This window comes from Ictidomys tridecemlineatus, chromosome 4, assembly GCF_052094955.1.
Source record: "Ictidomys tridecemlineatus isolate mIctTri1 chromosome 4, mIctTri1.hap1, whole genome shotgun sequence".
Classification (NCBI taxonomy): domain Eukaryota; kingdom Metazoa; phylum Chordata; class Mammalia; order Rodentia; family Sciuridae; genus Ictidomys; species Ictidomys tridecemlineatus.
In genome coordinates this window covers 189088497-189112556 of record NC_135480.1, presented here as the reverse complement: position 1 = coordinate 189112556, position 24060 = coordinate 189088497, and the positions used below count along the sequence as shown (strand labels likewise).

General features: G+C 35.2%; 1 protein-coding gene across 2 annotated transcripts in view; it reads right to left on the bottom strand.

Annotated features, from left to right (window-relative positions):
- Positions 1-6144: 6144 nt before the first annotated feature.
- The window catches only part of Ugcg (UDP-glucose ceramide glucosyltransferase), a 38032-nt gene continuing 20116 nt past the window's right edge, over positions 6145-24060 (bottom strand). For both annotated transcript variants that reach the window (XM_078047954.1, XM_005329709.4), the window contains exons 2-9: positions 23724-23865; positions 16528-16630; positions 15383-15484; positions 13767-13879; positions 11063-11241; positions 10032-10118; positions 9147-9336; positions 6145-8674 (exon numbers count right to left, since the gene is read on the bottom strand). In XM_078047954.1, coding sequence (XP_077904080.1) covers positions 8504-8674; positions 9147-9336; positions 10032-10118; positions 11063-11241; positions 13767-13879; positions 15383-15484; positions 16528-16630; positions 23724-23865 — 1087 coding nt within the window. In that variant the 3' untranslated portion in view covers positions 6145-8503. The remainder of the gene's footprint in view (positions 8675-9146; positions 9337-10031; positions 10119-11062; positions 11242-13766; positions 13880-15382; positions 15485-16527; positions 16631-23723; positions 23866-24060) is intronic.

The following is a 24060-nucleotide window of genomic DNA, read 5'->3' as shown; positions in this document are numbered from 1 at the left end:
TAGTGAGACACTGTCTCAAAAACTAAAAAAGGCTGGGGGTGTGGCTCAGTGGTTAAGGATCTGTGGGTTCAATCACTGGAACCAAAACAAAACAAAAAAATTAATAATAATAAAACACAAGAGTAACAGCTAGAAATATCATAGCCAGATAAAATCTCTTCAATGTTCTGCATGTGTCTTACTCCAGGCAGTAAGTACATGCCATGCTTTGCCGGGAACACCTTAGCTTTCAGATTTTGTGGACTATTTTTGTAAAAATACAGGTCTGTGCAATGATGTCTTTCAGGTTCATCCACTGGTTCAAACACTCAGGACATATTATGCTGGCTACAGTAGCATACTCATCTGCTACTGTAATAATCTAACATTATTAGATTATTTTCTCTGAAAATAATCAAGGGCTGAGGGTCAGTTCTTCTAGAAAAGATCATGTAACCCTCTGCTTCAGACCATGAATGGTTCTTTCCCTCAAGTCTTGGAGGAAGAAAAGCTTCTGTGTCTACTGGGTCATTGGGCTTTTGTTCTCACTTAGTGACCAGGACTTAGTACTTGAGATCCATATCATAACACCACAATTTTTTTTTCTAGAAAGTATGATTTTTCAGTGCATTATCTCCTAATCTTCATATCAACCCTGAGAAATTGATAACATTGGCATCCACTGAGGCACAAAGTGGGTACAAAAGCAGATGGTGATGTTGGAAAATGAAACCCAAGACGGCTGCACAGTCTGTACTCCTTGCTACGACGACGTGATTAGCTGGCTGTATAAAACTGGTGATAGCAGTGTGCTTATCTTTATTTGTTCACTAATTTGTTCAATGAAAAGGACTTTGTGTCAGGTGGGTGCTTGGTACGTGCAAAGCCAAGTAAGTTACTGATCCTTCCTGCCCTTGACATTCCCCATCTAAGAAGAACACCATTAAAATCATTCCTGTGTTAAGCAGAAGTGAAGGGTGAGGCTGTGGAGGCACCGACACTGGGGTAACCAACCTGAGGCTAGTGTCTGAGTGGATCCCGCAGAGAAGAGTGGGAGTTAGTCAGAGGAAATGTGGGGCCCAGTGGAAGAAGCAACACACACAAAGGTCCAAAACAGGAAAGGCCAGATGTCGGAAATGGCAGGAAGTTCATTATAAAGGGAGTTTATACGAGTGGATGAGAGAAAGTGGCAGGAGTCTAGGCTGGAAGTTGGCTGGGACTTAACCTACAATAGCCTTGATGCCATGAGAAAGGGTTGGGATTCATCCTGAAGGAATGGAGGGGTTTTAAGAGGAGGTGCAAGGGGGCCTGGTTTTCTAGATAGTTCCTAGACATGGGAGAGATGGCCTTGCCTTCGACTCCGCTCTCAAACCACAGAGGCCCAAGTTCAATCAGCACAGAGGCTGCAAACCTCCCGACTGACAGTATATATAATCAGAAGAAGAAAATGTTTAGAAATAATTATGATTCTGCTATATGCATCTCTAGGGTACAAATGACTAAAACTGACTTTTGAAAATATGAACTGATCATCACCAATCAAATAAACTGAAAGTGTTATGTAAGTGCCAAGCCCCCCCCCCACCCCCCAAATTTTACAGATAAATTCTTTCAAACTTTCAAGGAACAGAGTTCCTAATGTCAGGTCGGAACAAAGCACCAAGCAACCCACAAATAAAAGAAACATCAATCAGGGGCCACGGAAACACCTGTCAATCAGCGGGATCCCCTGGCCAATCCTGGAGTTCAGCCAGCTCCCCTAACCAACTCCAGTGGGACAAGGGACTCCAAAAATCCCTTTTCTTGTCCCAAGCCCTTCCCTTCCTGCCCCATAAAATTCCAGTCTGGCCAAGCCCCCACGAGGTTTCTCCTCAGACCCTCCTCCTGTCCACTCTGTCAGTTCCGCCCGGGAGTGAGTCTCAAAGCCTCTTTAAAATCTTCCTCCTTTGGTCGCCACCCTTGCCTGACCTTACACCTAATTTTTTAGATTTTTAGAGCATAGGAAAAAAAAATAATTTTTTTAACTTCAATTAGGAAAACAGATGAAAACAGAATTCAGAAATGTACTGAAGGCCAAATGTGCTTTATTTCAGACAACAAATACATACAGACTCTGAAAATACTGTTACTTAAAAACTAAAAATGGTTTTCTTTGGAAAACAGGGAGGGAAATCACATTTGGGAAGGCTGATCTTTTATTTGGAAAACATATGTGGGCTGTTGAGTTGCACAAATGCTGATCAGTTATTTCCATATCTACCCCATCCTGCCTCGAGGACACCCCTAAATACAAAGTGTTTCCAAGAGGGAAGGGTTCTGTTTGGTCACATGCATTGTTTTATATGGTTAAAATGAAAAGAGATATGGAATAAATAATAAGAAATTAGATTCTCACTTAAATAAGATTAATAAATGGAAGAAATTCCAGGGGCTAATGATTACACATGTAAAAATATTAAATCTTACCCTCATCAAACAAAAAATTAATCAGGGTACACCCCCCAAAATCCAAGTTACTCAGGAGGCTGAGGCAGGAAAATCCGAAATTTAGGGCCAGGTCTGGCAATTCAGTGAGACACCATCTCAAAATAAAAGGGCTGGGAATGTAGCTCAGTGGAAGGTACTGGGTTTAATATCCAGTATGGGGCATCAGGGCAGAGTGAGGAAGAAAAGAAAAAGAAAAATTCATATATTTAAATAATGAGGTCAGAAAAGAAGCCAAAATCAGAGGTTAAACTATAGATCAACATAGAAACAAAGCAGGAAATAAAACAAGCAACATAAGCAAAAATCAGAGACTAAAAACAAAATGAAAATGTGCACTGTGGCCAGGGCAAGGAATTCCCTTTCTTAAAAAAAAAAAAAAAAAAAAAACTCAAAAATTCTTTTTTTAGCTTACCATTACTGGGACCTTGTATGAGAAATGCATCATTGTTGCAGTTTCCAAATATATGTGCTCCTAACTTTCATTTCTTCTTCACAAGCTCCTAACCCAACAGTCCCATCCCTGCTTTCCCTCTCTATAGTAGAGGAGCAGCCATTCTTAAAAGATATCTTTGGCACAAGGGGTAAATGGGCTTTCTCAGGGGCATGAACAATTTCTGGCTCTGAAAGTTCCACTCTTTTCTCACTCATGGAATAAAATGTTATTGTCAATCAAAAATCATTCGTAAAGAAGCTATGTTAGGGAAGAAAAAAAGAGAGAGAGACGTGTCACAGTAGATTGGGTAGAAAGAGGTGACGGGAGGGGAGGGGAGGGGAGGGGGGATAGGAAGGGCAGCACAGTACAATAGACACTAGTATGGCCCTATGTATAAACATGGCTGTATAACCAATGTGATCCTGCAATCTATACACGTGGAAAAATAAAATTACGTACCCCATTTGAATCAAATGTGTGCTATGTCAAGATCATTGTAAGGTTTTGAGCAACTAATAAAAAATTTTTTAAAAAAAGAAGCTATGTTAGCCCCATGCGAATATTTCACGTATCACAAGACAACTCATAATGAACTGAGCAGGGAGTAGGCCGGCTCCAGAACTCACCAGCTGGTCCTAATTGTCTGTGACCCTTCTCTTGAGCATTTCCTACTTGAAATTTCTCTTTCCAAGGTACCCCCTTGGCTCTCCTTTTAATATTTCTTACTTTTTTGGAGGTAGAATGCAACTAACTGGCTCTGTGCTTTATTTCATTTAATCAGTAGGTGCTTTAATAGGCACCATTCTACATGCAATAAACTCAGGCTCAGAGAGACTAAGACAGCTGCCTGAAGTCCCACAGCTACCAAAATTCTAGTCTAACCCAAGGTTTGGCAGCCAGGCTTTCTGGATGTTTTTCTCCCACTGCACCTCTACACAGGTCCCCAAAACTCTGTCCTTGGCTCTCATCAGTTGACTCTCTGGATGATCATGTTCACTATTTTCAGGCATCAGCTCTGTGGAATGACTTTTAACCCCACTCCTTTCCCTTGCTGCAGAGCTGCACCAGTTAGCTGGGCTTCTCCAACATCCCCATGGGCCCGATGTTGTCAGTCATGAGGGGAGATGACAGAATTCCCAGGACTGGGGACAAAGGCCGAAGCACAAAGATCACATAATTGCAATGGGAGGTGTTTAGGCAGCAGAGAAGGTTGGAGAGAAGACTCAATCCTGTAGGAAAAAAAATGACCTCCCCACACTGATTAAATCAGATATTAGATATAGTTCATTGCTATCAGCACAGGTGTCCTGATGACTAACGGCCTAAAGAGCATAACCATGTAAAACTACCCCAGGGGCACTCAGTCTCTGCCAATCTCTCCCAGAACTGGCAAGGGACCCTGTGAAGGTTAAGTACATTTTGGTTCTATTAAAAATATTTCTATTTGTCTTTAGAAAGTGCTGAAAGTGATTTTAAACTCTCCTGCAGAAACCAGTATTTGTAAAGCAAATTCTTCAATTAAACACATATCCTTGCAGTTAGTTCCACAGGCGTAGTTGCTCACCTTTTTGTAATGTTTGTTTTCTTTCCACCACCATGAAATTGGTACAGGCAATGATAACTTGAAGTAACAAATCAAGCACTATATCCTGATAAACTTCAGAAGGAAAAGCCTGAACCACTTTCATTCACATGAATGTACTCGTGTGGTATGCACTTATCTTTTCTATTGATAATGTATGTAAAGCATTTTACCTTAAACGGCTTTCTAGTAATTTACATTCTTGTTTTGCAGGTTTGAATCTGGTTCTCTAGAAGGATTTTTAAGTTAGAATACAAGCTGGGCATGGTGCCTCATGCCTATAATCCCAGCAGCTCAGGAAGCTGAGGTAGGAGGGTTGCAAGTTCAAGGCCAGCCTCAGCAATTGAGAGAGGCCTTGTTTCAAAATTTTAAAAAAATAAAATAAAATAAAAAGGGACTGGGGTGTGGCTCAGTGGTAAAGTGCCCCTGGGTTAAATCCCTGAAACAAACAAACAAACAACAAAAAAAAAGGAGTTAGAATACAGATGGTTATTAAATTTTAAGATTTAGATAATTTTTAAACCTGTTATAGGCCGAGCTTGAAATGACCCAGTGGAGGAACATAGAGTACTATGGCCTGATTATCTTATATACAGGGGCTACTCCCAGTTCTGCAGGTTACTCTCAGTGGACACCTGGGCTGCTTCACTCTAGAGTAAGGGTGAGGGAATTTCAAGATTTGTCTAGCTATAATCAACCTTTCTTTATTTCTTAAACTTTAGAGGTACACAAACTGGGAGGAATGAGCTTGTTTTCTGGGTCAAGGTGCTGGAGTGGAGTCTAGCAGTTTGCAGCCAGATCCCTTTTAGATTCTTTATCTGTTGTGCCTGAATACCAGACTGGGTGGCAGTAAGTTTACTGACTGTTCTGTCAGGATGCTGGTGGACTCAGTGTTTGGTAAGGGCCAAACAAAAGCCCCACCCTGAATTACCTTCACACTGGGCATTAGATTTCAACAGGATTTTGGAGGGAGGTATAACATTGTCTATTCTTTCTCTTCATATTTGAGATATGATTTCCAGCGAAGGGTATTGTTTCTCACGGGCTAGTGGTAAAACAGGCGTGGGAATGCCACCAGCTCCAGAAAAGCCTGCCCTGGACTTTGGGTGCAGCTTAGTTGATTTCCCAGTTAGGTCTCAAGCAGCAACATTATCCCAGTCCTCTTGGATTTATCGTTCCTAGTCACAGGAGTGGTAAGATCTAAGAGGCTGAGTTGAAGTTATAAGCCCAGGGGAGAGGGGCCAAAGGGACCACTGGGTTTTTCTTATCAAGTGCCAGTGACTCTTATTTAAAAAAAAAAAAAATTTATTTTGTTTACTTTTATGTGGTGCAAGTGCTTTGCTACTGAGCCACAACCACAGCCCTAGTGATTCTTATGGTAGGACCAGAAGTTCAGGCCCCTCCCAGAATAACTATCTGTACAGGCAGGGCCCAGGCATCTACAGTTTCTAAGAAGTTCTCCAGGTGATTCTAACATACAACCAATGTAGAAAAGTCCTACTTTAAGTTACAGGACTGCTTACAGCACAAATAAAAGAAAGATTTCAAAATCAATACTTGACAGAATCCTTCTAGTAATTCTGATGTGAATGGTGGACCATGTTGGATTACTTATAAAAATATAAAAGGAAAGAGTAAGCAAAAAAAGTACACTTGAGAATGATTTGATTGTATTCAAATTTTTATTTTTTGAACAAAAAACTTAAGACAACGATTTTAAATAATAAAATATGTATATTCTAGACACTTATTGGTTTTTTAAAGACAGTTATTAAATTTGGACTCCTACAGTTCTGTTGTGATGCTTTCTCCAACATTTGTATTATTTTTTTTACCATTTTATCTGCACTCCAAAATTGCTAAACAAAGAATCAACTCTGCTAACGTGGAGTATTCCACTGCCACACGGAATACATTTATAGAACAGTCATTTTTATATTTACAAGACACAAGAAGTCTGTCCAGCCATTTTGGTTTTGTTGTTACTTTGCCCATACTGAGATCAGCAAAAAAGCTACGTAAAAGCAAGATTTCACTTCAGCAGTGCAAAGGATGGCATCAACCAAACTTCATAAAACACATCAACAAATGACAAACATGGTCAAGCAAAGCTCATCTACGAGTGATTGAAAAAATAAAGTAGTGGGTCACAACTAGACTGGTTTTCCCTGTGCAACTTTCCTTAGGGAACAAAATTACTCATTTCACATAAAGAAAGGAAAATGCATCCAAGCCTTTGTTCGCAAAGAAAATGCCCTTCAAACAAACTCATCATAAGGCAAAAAAAAAAAAAAAAAAAGGCAGTTTGGCCCAGAGAAAAATTTCAATAAAATGTGTATGTAGAATATACACATTTATAGATATATTGCAATTTAATGTGTATAGTTATTAGACAATTAAATGAGTTGGCTCAGTAAAGTGAAGTTTCTATAAATATGTAGTTATTGCTAATATGCTACCTTTTATGCTTTGACACGGAACCTGTAGTAACTTAGAATTCGAAGCTGCCACATTGCCAGTGTTAGCCCTGCAGTAGGCATCATATAGACAACATGCCACCCAATCCTGAAGAAAAGCAGACCACCACTACCAAAATAATAATAATAAAAATAAAGGCTTATGCACTGTCCCTTATATTTTTAAACAAAAACAAGTCCAGTTCACCACAAGTTAAGAACAACCTGACAAGCAAGTTTAGCTGCATGACTGGGAGAAGAGTGAAGTACAGCATGCATTCACAACTAGCACTGATCTAGTCTATTTTGTCATACAAACTGGAATACAAAAATCCAATTTAAATAAGACTAGACTATCATAGTAAAAAAAAAAAAAAACACACAGTAGACTTAGTTTGATACTGATTGAGTTTAAGAGTAAAACTCATCCTGTCCCCTCTTAATTAATACTCTACTGCAATTTATTTATTGATGGCTAGAATATTTACTTACTTAAAAAAGATATTAAATACCTGTATCATGAAATTACATTCTTATTAACAATAAGACATACTGTGTAAGAAAATAGCTCATGTGTGAAATGTATCTGAAATGCATTTTTCCTGACAACTATCAAAACATCCACTCATACTAAAACAAAATCACCCCAACCCCCCCCCCCTGAAAAAAAAGTTAAGGAAAGATGGGGTGGGCCCAGCAAGGAGCAGGGAAGGAAAGATTCAGCTATACTAATTACAGCACAGTGATTAACAATGGTTCAAGACAGAACCAACAAGAGTTGGTCAAAAAGATGCCTTCAATACATGGCTACAATTAAAAACCAAACTCAGCCCCCTTTTGGTTCATTGCAGTGAGACCAAAAAAAAAAAAAAAAAAAAAAAAAAACCTCTCACAGATTCCATATAAATACTAGACTCCAGCTCTTTTATTATAATTATTTTTAAAAGTTTTCCCATTTGTTTCTGTAAGGCCTAGCTACCTTATTACAATTTATATTTGCTCTGCAACAACTACAAGAGGTAGGCATAAAGCATGAAAAAGTTTCTCAGTTAGTACCTCACCATGGGTGGTTCACTGCATGACACCATTCACTTAAAATGTGAAAGCTCATGGCCTTTCTAAACCCTCAACAAGGCTGCCATCTGCTCATCCATGAGCTGAGAGAGAGGACTCAAATAAGAAACTTTCTCTACTGAAGGATACTGTCATAGTGTCTGTTGCAGAGCATTCATATACATATATGTGTGTGTATATATATATATTTATATATATTTATTTGTTTAAAAAAATAAACAACAAAAAACAAACCAAGGTTCCTAGAACCAATTCTCTTGATTCTCTACTTCCACAAAATAAAGAGTACCATTTGGCCAAGACTACAGATGTGTTTTTTTTTTTCTTTTTTTCTTTTTCACAGATGCAAGTGCCATGCAAAATAAATTAAAGAACAGATACCAAAACATACATGTGATAAAACTACTGAAGGTAGATCTTTAAAAGCATTTATATAAACATAATTTATAATACTTCTCTTTTTTTCTTTTATATACAGTCACAAAGCCATAGTTATACATCTAGGATTTCCTCTGCTGTACCTCCACAGCGCAACCTATAGCGACCAGTTCTCCAGCTTATAGTAGGGTCCCATAATGCCGACAAAAATATGTATATTGTCATGGATTCTCGGATGAACCAAGCAACTGCATAATCAAGTTTTGAAAAACACAGTGTGCCACCCTAGGAATTAGAAAAGAAAAACCAATACATAAACTAATTTCCTCATTGTCAGACTAAAGACACAGTTTAAAAATGAAATTTCTAAGTATATGACATAAAATCAAATCTGTTTCATTAGGTAATTTAACTGCCATGCAATACCACTTAAGAAAATGCTGATTATCAGTAAAAGCAGCATTAAAATAACTACTACCCCACTATATGCTTAGTTTCAATATTTACTGATTTCCTTATCATGATTTTTTTTTCTGGAACTTAATAAAAGTAATTGTATAACCAACGGAAAGTTGCAAATCAAGTTAAATTTTGCGTCAAAACATTCCACTAGGGAAAGTAATGTTTAAACCTGTTATTAACCTTCACGGAGAAGCTGAAGAATGGCACTTAGATAGATTTCCTTCAACCTTTTCTAGATTGAAATAGTTTTAGTTCTACCAAATGAATTGTAACTTTTTCATGCCTGTCCACATACCTGGACACCCCTGAGTTGAATGTAGTCAAATATAAACCATGCCAGGCAATGACACATGAAAAATACCATAATGTCCCATCTGAATACATGGTGGGCAGCCCATCCGATAATTAAACTGGCAACAAAGCATTCTGAAATTGGCTCACAAATAATTGTAGCAGGAAGCATGTTAATTCGCAATTTGGTCCACCTAAAAAAATAAAAAGGATTTTCTCTAAGACAACAGGCTAGTGACAAAAACTAGCCAATTATATTTCCCAAAATAATCAACTTTTCACCCTGTCATATAAAAGCTTTCTTCTTTAAAAAGTTTTGTGTGAGGGGAGGGTATTTGGTTTTGTTGTTGTTGTTTGTATTTATGAATCTCTCTTTATTTAGTATATCAAAGAGAAAACTATAACTTCATTTGCATGGCCTACACTTTGATGAATACAGATTATAAAGTTTAATCAAAGTACTGAAAGTTAGACAACAGAAATCAGCATATAAAAAAAATTCAAAGTTTCAACATCTTTTTTTAATATTTCAGTGTTATACTGGGCATGGTGGTGCATGCCTGTAATCCTAGCAGCTCGGAAGGCTGAGGCAGGAGGACTGCAAGTTCAAAGCCGGCCTCAGCAACTTAGTGATGCACTAAGCATCAAGTAGAGCTCACAGAGAACCACTCTAAATAAAATATAAAAAAGGGCTGAGGACGTGTAATCGCCAATACCACCCTCCCCCACACACACAGATACCAAAATTCAGTGTTACACAGTAAAAAAATTATATTTAGATTCAATTTATTTTAATAAAGAACCTAAGCCTATTTTCTGGAAGCAAACAAAAATCTCTCACTTTCTGCCTTTCTTTTAATAAAGTATAATAAGACAACAGTTGATTTACCTGATCATTCTGGATTGAAACTGAGAAATTGAATATGAACCAGAGTTTTGCATTGCAACTTGAGTGGACATTGCAAATCTCCAACCTCTGAAAATGAAGATAATTATAAAATGAACCAGGATGATGAACACATGCAAGCTTGACTGGGTATGCATTCATTAATCACCATAAGAGTGAGCAACTGCTGGCATTCACGGCGAGCCCAGCCCTCGGGATTAGCACACTACTCACGGATGTACGTCGGCCCAAGAGAGCACCATCTACAAACTAGAAGAAACTATAGCCCCCTTATTTCACAGTTTAAGATAACATAAAGGGCAGTCATTTGGAAAGCACTTAATGGAGAAGGCTCTGTATTTGATAGTTTAGTCCCTGACCACTACTTCCTGCCTTCCCCCAAAAGGCATGTCTGTATTCAAGAAGAAATATAAACAAAATGTGGCATTATATATCTCATGGGAGACATTAGGAGACTTTGAACCACATGAACACCATTGTGAGAGAATTCTTAAAAAACACTTCAATTTTTAAAACCGCATTTTAAATAAACTATCATGCAAAGCAGTGATGTCCTTTAAACAAACAAGCCTTTTGTGATACAGAAATGCTAAGTCAATCATATGAACCATTAGAGGCTTCTTAGCAAATCATCAAACAATCTGCTAAGAAATTTCAAATGCTGAACTGATACTTTAAGCCTAATGGCTTATGATTACACTGATAGCTTAAATTCTTTTAAAAGAAATTTAATTGAAATTCCTATCTATACTAGTGAAAATGCACAATCACAGAGAAGCTTCCTGTTCACCACTTCAACTGTACTAATTTGAATATAGAGAAATCAGAACATGTATTTGGCTTCATTAGTACATATCTATGAATAACTAATATAGATGCTTTGCCAAAATTGTTAACATATCTTGTACTCAATGACAAGAGATAAAATAGCTCTAATCCATGATTTGAACAGAAACAGTAAACCAACAAAAGTTAGGTACTAAAAGTAGTACAGCTTAATTTAGCTTTCTTACCGGTCAGCTATTGCTTTGGCCATAAAGTAATCTTCAGCAATGTACTGAGCAAAAGCTATAAGTCCTCCTGCTTGATCTAACACATCCTTTCTCATTAAACAAGACATGCCTGTCACACATTTGAAACCAGTTACATTGGCAGAGATATAGGACCTTGGATGTGAAGTTCCAAAATACACCTGTCCAGAAAAACACAAATATATATGATTAGAACTTCACATTAAAAATATGGTGTTCATAAACTTTTTTTCCTAATGATTTTCTCTGATTAAGTGAATATCCTATTATTCTTAAACTACCTGAATACAAAGAAGGATATGAGTATTTACATTTAGTAGACGATAAGTATTTTATTTGGTTGATTAGTTTTGTTACCACTATTACAAAGAAATCTTTACTTCTAGAGGGAAAAGCATATCTTAAATACTGCCTTCTAAAACTGACACTCAAAAAATTATCCAAATAAAACTTAATCTGGATATTAAATCAAACAGGTACAATGTTATTAACTGGCATATAAGTATTAATAGTTAATGTATCATGTTTTTAGGATGTTTAAAAAAACCTACACGTCTTCTTGTTTTATTTGATCAATGTATCTATATATATGTTTCCATGCACACATGTACAGGTATGTGTGGGTATATACATACAGAATTCTACATATACACACATCATCTATAGTTGCATGCATACAGGTACAGGTGCATGTGTGTATATACATGCAAGTCTCCTGGTGCCAGGGTATGGTCAGTCCAAAAGTAGGTAACACCAGTATATACAAGTCTGCATGTATATACACGCATTATCTACAGTTTTATCAACCTTCAGGACAGTCCTACTTCTTTTTTTTTTTTTTTTTGAGAGAGAGAGAGAGAGAGAGAAATTTTTAATATTTATTTTATTTTTTTTTAGTTTTCAGCGGACACAACATCGTTGTTTGTATGTGGTGCTGAGGATTGAACCTGGGCCGCACGCATGCCAGGCGAGCGCGCTACCGCTTGAGCCACATCCCCAGCCCAGTCCTACTTCTTAATTCCTTTTCTGGCAACCTTTCATTGCTAGCTACTTTCTGTCCTGAATCAATGAGATTCTTCCCAATTTCTACAATTTTGCTTTTCACTGTACTTTTCACAAATAAGGTGGATACTAACATTCTGTCTTCTACATCTTACTGCCCGTTCTCTACATAGGCTTTCTTGGTACACACTCTAAGCCCAGAGCATACTGAAGCCATGGTGTAAGACTGAATCAAACCTAACTTCTGAGATCAGAGGCATACATCTTAATCCTTTAAGCAGTGAGGTTTTAGGGCTAAGTGGAACTTGGGACTGGGTTGAAGATTTCTTTTAGAGTCCAGAAGGACTTCTCTGCCATAGTTAGAATGAGTGAAGATCAGTCAGAGTGACTTTTATGGATTAAACCTACATAGAGAGTAGATGTGTTCTGGGAAATGTTTATCACTGACATATATATCAACTTGGATATTTCTTAAATGAAAGTACAATATGGCATAAAAGAATATACAGTATTTTAATTTAACACAGCTATACACAGAGTTTCTCTTACTAACCAAAAAAGCTCAGGAATTTAAAACTAACAACCTCTTGCAGTAGGAGAAACATTCATAGGCAATATTAAGAAAAAGATCATGGCTCAAGTTGCCAAAGGTCAAATGCAAGTTCTGACAATGTACCTTTACCCCTTCAGATCTGCAGCTATCATAACACTGCAATTCAAAGTCTATAAATGCAGATATATTTAAAGACTGAAGCCATGTATCCTTCTGTATAACATGAAGATAAGTTTTTCTTCCTAAATGTTTATTGGTAGAGGAATTTACATATGATAGACTATGATACTGGTAATAAAATTACCTTTATAAAAGATAATTAAGTTATTCAGATGGAAAAGGCCTATAAAGTGACAAAATGAAAATTACTTTTAGAATACTATCAACTTTGTTGTTTAAAAGGCACATAGAAAAAAATTAGAATTCAAAGTACTAAAATGTTAAAATGAAAACAAACTTTAATTTTGAAAAATATCTCCTCTAATTAGTTGAGTGATAAACTGTTGTTATTGTTTGTTTACTACTTCAACTTTTCTATAGTTTATAGTTGCCTACACACAAGTTAATATTTCTTTTGTAAGTTGAAAAAAAGGGCCTGGGAATTTAGCTCAGTGGTAGAGTACTTGCCTAGCACACAAGGCCCTGGGTGTGATCTCCCGCACCAAATGCAAACAAAAAGTTGAAGCAAAATAGGGGAAATCAAATGGATTGTATAAGGACTTGTATCTTTTTTGTGTATACGAAATACTTCATGATATGTAAAAAAGGATTTTTCAGTTTGAATCTTTGAAAGAAGGTCCTTTTATGTAAATCAATAGTCTAGAACAACTTGTGGAACTAGGTGAGGATCATAAGAAGAATATACTGTGTTCAGCTGGCAGAAGGGACACAGGGCATTTCCCGGGCACAGCTCCTGGTGCCAGGGTATGGTTAGTCCAACAGGAAGCAACCCTAAGGGCCAGAGATGTCCTCACTAAAGAAACAGCTACTCTCACCTTGAGGATTCTAGTTCTCAGCAGGTTCCCAAGTAGATGAAACTTCAGGTAGCCAATTCCAACTCTCAGAACAATCTCAAGCTTCTAGGAGATTAGTGATCTGATAACCAATATTATTTATAACCACCATACTTACCTGTTCTAACGTGGCGGCAAAGCCCTGTCTGTCAGCTACATAAGGCAGCCCATGAACCAAGCCTACTTTTTCTGTCATTTGATTAACCATGTCAGTTAGTGTGTCTGGAATTACTAAAATCAAAAAATAAATAAATAAATAAAGATGAGGAGAAGGGAGAGAAAAAGTTACTTTTTAGTAAAATGCTCATTAACGTAAAATAACTCTTATGAATTGTTATTAAAATAAAACTTAAACATTTGGATTTAATAAGATTAATCAATCACTTTTCTAAGAGCAGGACACAAAATTCTGAAAAGGCATACTTTATCATAATTTCCTCTATACATATTCAGTCCAGTATATATCTAATACATATCACACTCTAGGAATACTTTGCAAATGTTCCCCCACTCCAAAAGGAATCAGGGCAATGTGTTCTATGGAAAAGATTCAAGAGTAGTTCTTGTCTTTACTCTCCAACCCATAAGAAGTGGGACCTCACCCTTTCTCAGTGTTACTTGTACTTGATCTCTTAGAACTGCTAATGGGAATGGAGTAAGAGTATATTTAACCAAGATTTGTACTTTGAAAGGCATAACAAAAATATGAGTTAATAACATAAGATGGCAAATGTGAAGAATGAGTGGAAGAAGTTGAAAGAATGAACATAAGGACTCGACCAGGTGTTGACAGGTTTGTAATGATCCTGAAATTTGTAGGAGTATCGCATGTGTTAATTTTCAAATTTGCATTTAAGCTAATAGAAAATGTAAGTCTTTGCCCTATTTTCAAATAGCAAACATCTAATTTTTCATGACCTTAAATGTTTCCTTCTAATGTTTTAGAACTAAACCTACTATATATAAAACAAAATTGTGCTTGGACCTTAAACAAGAGGTCAGTGTTCTCTACCAGGAGCAATTCTTCACCACAGGGGATTCTTGACAATGTCTGGAGACATTTTGGGTTCTTCCAGCTGAGAAGTGGGTTCAGGGAGCATTTAGTGGGTTCAGGCCAGGTATGCTGATAAAACATCCCATAGGACAGACCCCACAACAAAAAATTACTAGGCCTAAAATGTCAATAGTGTTGAGGTTGAGAAACATAAGGTAATTAGAATATGGCAAAATATTGTAGTAACTAATGTAAGTATGAGTGTTTAAAAGTGCAAATTATAATTTCAGTATATAAAAGGCTTCTTGCTAAAATCATCTAAGAACACATGGACAAACCCTAATAAATGTATTCTAGTACAACATGCACTTAGTGGATTTCTGTCCCTTTGTGTGAGATAGCGTATTATGCAAACCACGACAGACTGAAGCAGAAGATATGCCTCACACAAACAAGTGAGAACTACACACGAGATAGTTCGTTGATTGTATAATGAACTGTAACCACTTTTTTTAATGTTTGTAATTTTCTCTTCAAAATGAAAACACTTTAATGTGTATAATATTCTGGGTTAGGATAAGAAAAAAATCAAAATCTTGGTAAGTATAATAACTGAACATTCTATCATGAGATAATGATGAAATAAATTATTAGGCAAACAAAAAGGACTGATCAATTTAGTTTTGGATTTTTTTAATCATTAAATGAATAGTTTTATAAAATAAATAAGAAAACCTCACCTCTTATTCCACTATCACAAATCCATATAAGATCATACTTTGCAACTTCATATCCTGGCATTAAATTATTAATTTTAGGATTAATGCCAACCTTTTTGCCACCTAAGAATGTAAAGGTACAACAGTAAAAAAAATTTATAATACTGAAAATATTTTTATTATAAAGAAAGATGGTAGAGAGAAGTTAAAAGTATTTTCATATTTAATAATTTAAGCAAACATACTTCTACATTTTTTACATTTTCTATTACTCATAATATCTAAAAGAAATGTTTCATTTTCAAAAGGAAAATTATATCACTTAGCTTTGAAGACTCACTGTTTTAGTTTAGTTCTTAAATTATTACATTAATAATATGAATCAATATTTAGTAGAAACTGTACAACATGATAACTATGGTTATAATAACAAAGTGTTGAATATTGGCAAATTACCAGGAGTAGATTTCTCACCACAAATAAACAAGAATGTGAAGTAGTTCATAGGCTGATTAGTTTGATCTAGCCATTCCCCAAAGTATACATACTTCAAAACATCATATTATACACCATAAATGCATATAAATTTCTGTCAATTTAAAAAAGTGATAATAAGAAACAAAAGCTTTAAGACTCATTTTGAAGCTATTAAAACAGCATAGAGAAACTGACCATTAGGATGAAACAGTGAAATAGAATGGAATCAGATCTATGTTTAAAAATAAAAAAAAATTTAATGGTAAATATACTTCTACTAGCCTCAAGAATAAGCCTATAGACTTTTGCAAAAATATTCATTTTGCAATATAATAAAAATGATTTGTTTTGCTTACTTCCAATTACAGTCAATGATACCCAGAAAGGGTTACACAATGAAAATATTGCCAAAAGAACATTCAAGTGTCTGGTGAGTAAAATGTCTTTTTTTTTTTTTTTTTTGGTATGTTTTGTAAATCACAGGTTTTGGAGAAAAAAACCAAAATCCTTTGTTTTGATAACTTTTCTCAAAGGAATGTAAACATGTTTCACTCCTCAAAACACATGCTTAGAGCAAATATGCTAATAACATCACTGGGTGGCAAATACATAATCTATAGTTTAATGCAGAAAAGACTAAGAATATTAACAAAACAAAATGGTTGGTGTAGAATTAATTTGTTGCTTACCTATAAATAATCTAGCATCAACATTTGGATATTTTCCAAGTAGCTTCTTACATACGTCAATGGCTGGATCATCATGATCTTGTACACAAAGGAGTACTTCATACTAGTCAAAGAAGATGTTTTATATAAATTAACCTCTTCAAAAATAAGCAGTTATTGATAGCATTTACAAATGATCAAAAGCATAAGAAAAACAATCATATATACAAAGTTTACAAGTTAATAGAGTATTTGCAAACACTGATGGTAACGAGTGTTGCTTAAATGGAGGGAAGATCATCCAAGACAGGGACCTATTTGCAAGCTGAAGGAATAGGGCAGAGGCTGGCAGTGCCCAAGGTTGAGGTCTTGCCCATTCCCAGACAGGCAGGCTCTAGTGGGTAAACTGGCTTTTCCAGGGCCTCCGTCACTGAAGGCTAAATGCTCACAGGGCACCAGCAAAATAAAAAGCAACATTGAAAGGAAGCAATATAAATACATCCTCTATCCTCTGGAAGCTTTGTCTTGAAACTCAATATTATTTCATAAAGGTGCTATAAATTACAAGTAAAAGCCCATTATGATACACTTAAAGGACAAAAATGAGATGAGATCTTTTTTATTATATAATTTTTTTGAAATAAAATAGTTTTATTTAATTGAACACTTACTATCATGAAAAATCATGCTTTGCCAGCTTTATAACTATGAAAATACTCAGGATTTCATTTTGCTCAGTGCTACGTTTAGTCAGAAAGTCGTTTCTTCACACTTGAATGGCTGTGTCAAAATTACCCTAGGACATTTATTTTAAAAAAGAGGATTGGGTCCTATTCTTAGACTTCTGAATCAGAAGCTCTGGGGGGTGATTCTGATGTGTAGCCAGGTTCATAACATCTTGAGCTGAAATTCTCAGTTACCAGTTAGTAAACTACTAAATGTTAAAAGTGCTTGCTCTCACATATAAAGATGTTTATTTTGTGGGATATATATTCTAAGTATAATATTACCATAAGTGGTGATAAATTCATGCTGACTCAACGACAAATTTCCTACCAGATTCGCTTTCTAAAACTGGTTGAACATTTTTAAGCACAGAAAGGAAGCTAATTATGTCCGTGAAAAAAATTACAAAGCTGTGTGTTCTAAAAAAACAAAAAGAGCTACGGACATAACATTTTAAGTGTCTAATACACAGGAACTAACTTGGATTAGACATATAGGAAGGACTATATTATTTAAGTCTATTGATAAGCATACACAAGTAAAAAGTGGAAATGAAATGTTCACAGTACTGTTGAGCATAATAATTAATCACCACTTGCTAAATACACCTTATTTCACCAAAGGTTGGCAATAAAGAAATTTGCAGGGCTCAGGATGTGGCTTAGCCTGAGTGCTTCCCTATAAGCACAATGTCATGGGTTCAATCTTCAGCACTGTGGGGCTTAAGCCCAGAAAGACCAGGACTAAGGTCAGTGAAGAAGGTTTAGCTAATATATATATATATATATATATTTTTTTTTTTAAGGGATGTACAGCTGAACTGTATCTAGATGCAAGGTTTAAAGTTTTAAATTTTTATTGATGACACCTCTTAGGCTTAATTCCAAAATATAAACAAATACCTTCCGATTAGCCAGAGTGCAAATGAAACTCAATATCACATTATCCAAAAAAATGTGCAGACTCTTAAGACACATAGCTTTTGTATATATATTTCTGATATTTAAAATGACACCAAATTGGAGGAAGCATTCCAAGTGTTTTCTAAAGTATCAAATTTTAATGAGGACACTCTTTGCTTTTCAGCTATGATAACCACCCCTTTGTCTTCAGTTTATTTGATTTGCAAGAAATCTCTGTATTAAAATAGTTAAATCATTCTAACTACACTGTAACTGACACAAGATATTAAATTGGTGAGAGGCTTTTTAGCTCATACAAAAATAACTTTCAAGTATTTTTACACGCTCTAAAGGATTAGGTATAAATATATATGTTAAAAAACAGTGTCTATTAAAAAACACTTTTAAGGTGTTTCAAGAAAACATTTACTTTATACATTTGCAAGGGATCTAAGAAAGTAAATTCTACTTTAAATAGATACTGTTTGAATACATGAACTCTAGACTTAAAACTCTAAACGAGGCATAAGGTTATTTTCCATTAAGTCTTTAGTAAGATTGCTATGCAAATAGCCAAACAAAGTAATTCCCCCCCACCCAATTTTCTTTAAAAACAGTGAAATGACTAAAAAGCTGAGAACAAGATAGGCATAAAAAAAATCCACAAGCAAGAACATCCAGTCTTTTAATGTTTAAGAACTGAATATATAAAATTGTAATAATGATGACTTTTTGCATTTATGAATATATTAAGCTGCATAAGTAACAGATTTAAATGTACAAATATTTTTAAAATCCCATTGATTCAGTCTTGTAGACATTAGAAAAGTAAACGTTTTACTGTAATAAACAGGATAAAATATCTCTTTAAAATAGAAGTTTTGTGTTTTTTTGTTTGTTTTTTTCTAGTGCTGGGGATTAAATCCAGGACCTTGTGCAGGTTAACCATATGTTCCACCACTGAACTACACCTTCGGTCCTAAAAAATGTTTTCATGCATCGATCATGAATTATCAAGTAGAAATATATTGAAATAGCTTAAGTTATTATTTACAAATAACTACTTCTCACATCATATTTACAATTTTGTAGTATTTGGGTTACAATAGAACATGGATCCTATGACAGAAGGTACTTTAACCCCAAATGCCTAGAACATTTACTGGCACAGAGTCAGTGGTGAATAGATTTGTTAAAACATTTGTCTGGGGTAACTTCTAAACAAAAGAAAGATGCCAGAAAGAAGATGTTTTATAAGAAAACTGCTCCAAATTTAAAGTTTTGACAGGTAAGGTTGAATATTTGTTATCTGGTCTCAAAAAACAGATTGTTGATACAGTTTTTCAAATTCATTCGATAAATTCTTCATCTTTCAGACTTCATTTTACTACATGTATTAACAACACTTGTACTTGAGCTTTCAACTGATCCTATTTTTAAGTCTTTTTTCTTAAATATTTTTTAGTTATACATGGACACAATATCTTTATTTTGTTTATTTATTTTTATGTGGTGCTGAGGATCGAACCCAGGGTCTCTCATGTGGGAGGCGAGTGCTCTACCATTAAGACATAACCCCAGCCTGTTTTAAAGTCTTTTAATTCTTTATTAGATGACTACTGCATTAGAAAAATATTCCTCATAAGGATAACTGTACCACCGACAATGAGGAATCTAAAACACAGCTCTGAACTTGTAACATTTTAAACCTATTCTACATTTGCAAAAGAGAGAGAAGAAAAAAAGTCCAATTACCATAGCTATATTGTTAAAAACTGACCATTAATTTTAAAAGTGTTTACATGGCTGAAGTGAAGCTAGCAAGCCACTTTAGATGCATAATGCTGAATCCTTCTGCTACTGCTGGATCTCCCCCAAACCTCTCCTATGCTGATGCCAAATGAGCATTCAATTTTGCAGAAAATGAATTGTATCATTTTTTTTTCATTTTTGTGTCTTCTCCTAAAGAATATGCATCAACATGAAGGTGGATTTATAAGACATTTCAAGCACAGAAATCTTTCAGGGCAATTAGTATAATCTTACCAAATTGAAACCTAGAAATTCAGAACAAATACCACTAATAAATATTCTTGTAAATGCCCAAAATTAAATAAAAAATTAAACCTTCAACATATGTTCTACCCTTTTTCCCCAAAATGGCCCATGAGGTTCCAAATCAAATAGCAGAGGAAAAACTTATGTCCAGAAGGAAGATATTTCCATACTTTTGTAAAATGACCTTCACACTCAACAAAAAGCAAACACTAACGTGTGCTGGGCCTGGCCGTCATGTGACTGTTTATTTTGTGATTACTTGCCTCCGGTGACACAAACATTGCATCTGTTCACACTCAGAATTGTGATTTCAGTGGTCTAATTTATTACTGCAAATGTTTCACTACATACAGAACAAGTAAAACGCGTGACTAAGCACAGTAGTACCTAATTCACACGCACTTTGCACTTTTCCTCTGGTTTCCAAATATTCTATTTACACAGCTTTTATAATTATAAAATAAACTTGTTTGCCTTAGAATAGGAATAATCTTCTGCATATGCTGGTTCTCATTTCATAAAGAGCACTAAAATAGTTTTCTCTTCAACTAACTCAAATACCTCAATGATATACTGCAAATGGTAAAAGACCTAAGTGAAACTAGAGCTTGAAATAATCCTGAATTATAACATTTTTTAAAAATTTCATTCAGAAGAAATCAATTACAGATTCACCCCAAGTGTTCATAATTAATGGAACATATGTTCCCAGGGTTATTTTTAAGAACACATTCTATAACTAAAGGCTGCACAAACTTCTTCAACTATTTAAATCCCATGACTTATCACCTCAGAAAGGCTGCAACATAAAAATTAAATAACCAAGGCTTAAAAGTGATTGAAGCAAAGCAGTCAAATCAATGTTGGTTGAGGCAGCATTTCATGTATAGATCAGAGGTGACTTTGCACAAAACATAATCTTGTTTTTAAGCCTGGAATTGAAAGGTTATTAGAATTCTAGAATTCAAACTCCTTTATTTACACTTGAACATGGTCTTAGTTATTAAGTGACCTGCAGAGAGACAACTACAGTAATTTAACAAACTTAGTATTTATTCTGGGCATTTTATGATTCAGTGAATTGTACCTTGGTTTGCTAATCTGTCAAATAATATTATCATTTGCTTACAGGACTGTATCATATGTAATGGTTGGGAAAGAGCTTTTGGCCATGTGAAGGCAAGGTAGTACTATAATTTGGTCAAAACCTTTTTCAAAAACGAATAATTTCTAGGAAGTAAAGCAAGAAAAGAATGAAAACACTATGTCACAACATATCCCACTATTATGTGTAATTATGCATCAATTAAACAATTGCAATGCATGGAAAAAAAAGAGTGACTGAATGTGGAGGAGGGTGGGATGATTGAATGGGGAAAGGATAAGATGATGGTTAAGAAAGTAAAATATGAGATCACATTCCACATCAATAAAGGTATATGATTTGTAATTCTAAGCTTTGCCCTAATACTTATTCATAATGAATGAAAATATTTCATTCATAAAAATAGATTTTCCTTTGCATTTACTTATATAATGTGGGTCTTGAAAACTTCCATTTTTCTTCTTGTAAAAGTTACTTTATTATTCATTTAATCTTATTTCTATCACTTTCCAAATTGTGATTTATAATTAACCTTATTTCTACCATTTTCCAATTTGCATCACTAGTTAGAGGGGGAAAAATATAATTATCTTATTTTTTGAAAATGACATTTATTTGACTATATAATATATACATATAATTCAAATCTCTAAATTTTTAAAATATAAACACATAATAGGCCAGAAGAAAATTTTGCTTTAATTATTTCTCAATACATAAATCTAAAACTCACAAAGTGATAATATAAAAATAACACTAAAAAACCTGAATGATACTCATGTCCCCATACTTACTAAGAACTATATTAAGGCTACCATAGCTGTGTCTTTGCTATTCTTTTCATTGGTGCTGCACCAAGAAAAATAAGGACTAAAAGAAAGAGCACAAACACTGATCCCCCTGAGAAGTGTGGTATGTTCATCATCACCTGATAGTGCAGATTATAGAGTACTAAAGAAACAGCAGGGAAGAGCCTCCAAGTAGCAAAAATAACTAAAAAAAAAAAAAAAAAAATATTTGAGGAAATGGTAAAAAAATCGAGGCAAGTGAGTACTGACAAAGGGAAAATTAAGCTGTACTGAAAATCAAGCATGTAGAAATTTACAGACACTTTGTTCTTACAAGTAATCTACACCCTTTGAAAAGCAGTGTCTCAAATAGGCTATTAAATGATTATGTTTTTATTTGTTCTTTTTAGTTATACATGACAGTAGAATATATTTTGACATATCACACACACATGGAGTATAACTTCCCATTCTTGTGGTTTACATTATTTGGAGTTACAATGGTCATTATTCACATAAGAACATAGGAAAGTTTTGTCCCATTCATTCTACTGTCTTTCCTGTTCCCATCCCCCTTCTCTTCCCTTCATTTCCCTTTTCTAATTCCATGAACTTCTATTCTTCCTCCACTTATTGTATGTTAACATCTGTATATGAAAGAGAACATTCCGCCTTTGGTATTTTGCGATTGGTTTATTTCACTTAGCTCAAATAGGCAATTTATAAACCTTCAGTAAAGCTAAATATGAAAATTCAACATGTATTAAGTTTTCCTAAAAAACTCAAAGTGAATACTAAAAGGAATCTATAAAAATAATACAGATCTATCTTAAGAAAACTGGAAGTTCTCCAATGAAGGGACACACTGAGTTGTAGATGCAGAGTATATAGGTAAGTGGTATGAGCAATACAATTATGCATTAAAAATTAGAATAAAGAAATTAAAAATTAGGTAAGATGAGACCTCTGCTTGCCACTAATCATATCCCCTTCTAGGCTAAAAGCCAGTTTCTCAAGGGGATTCATGTTAGTCCTAGCTGTCTTCATTCCATTTCAGACCACTACACCCTGTTTCTCACTCAAATCCTCCTCTTCCTTCTGTTTTCATATGAATCTCATGGAACAAGAATTTCTGGGGGGGCAGAGGTGGGAGGTACCAGTGATTTAAACCAAGGGGCACTCGGCCACTGAGCCACATCCCCAGTCCTATTTTGTATTTTATTTAGAGACAGGGTCTCACTGAGTTGCTTAGCGCCTTGCCATTGCTGAGGCTGGCTTTGAACTTGAGATCCTCCTGTCTCAACCTCCCAAGCAGGGGATAACAGGTGTCCGCCACCATGCCCAGCTGGAACAAGATTTTTACACTCATACCACCAGCACCTGACCATGTCATAAGTTCCAGGAGGCTCACTACTTTAGATGGACATACAGGTGCTTAAGACAAGGAATTTACACCCCTTGGTCATCCCTACCGCTGTCCTATGACAACTACTACTGAAGCTTAAATGTTATGAGTCCAACATCACGGTGAATTTTCAAATCTTTCACTGTATGCAGTGTGAAAATTCCTAAGTATTTACGAGAGAAGAATAAACACATGGTCCAGCCCATTTCTAGTGAGTACAGTGTTGTACTTACTTTGGGATAATCCAATTCAAAGAATGTTTCCAAGTTGTTGATGAGGTTAGGATCTACCCCTTTCAGTGGTTTCAGAAGAGAGACACCTGGAAGCTTGCTATATGGCTGTTTATCTGTCGCCTTCTTATTGAGGTGTAATCGGCTGTAAAGCAAATAACACATAATTTATTTCTAGAGAATATATTAGTGTCAAATCAAAATAAACCTCATAGCAAACTATCAAAAAATTACTAAATCCTAAAATGAGATTTTTAAAAGCTGACATCTTTCCAAAAAAGAAGACCTGAAAATGAAGAAAGTAGAACCAATTAAGCTTTTGGTTTAGGAAAAACAGAAC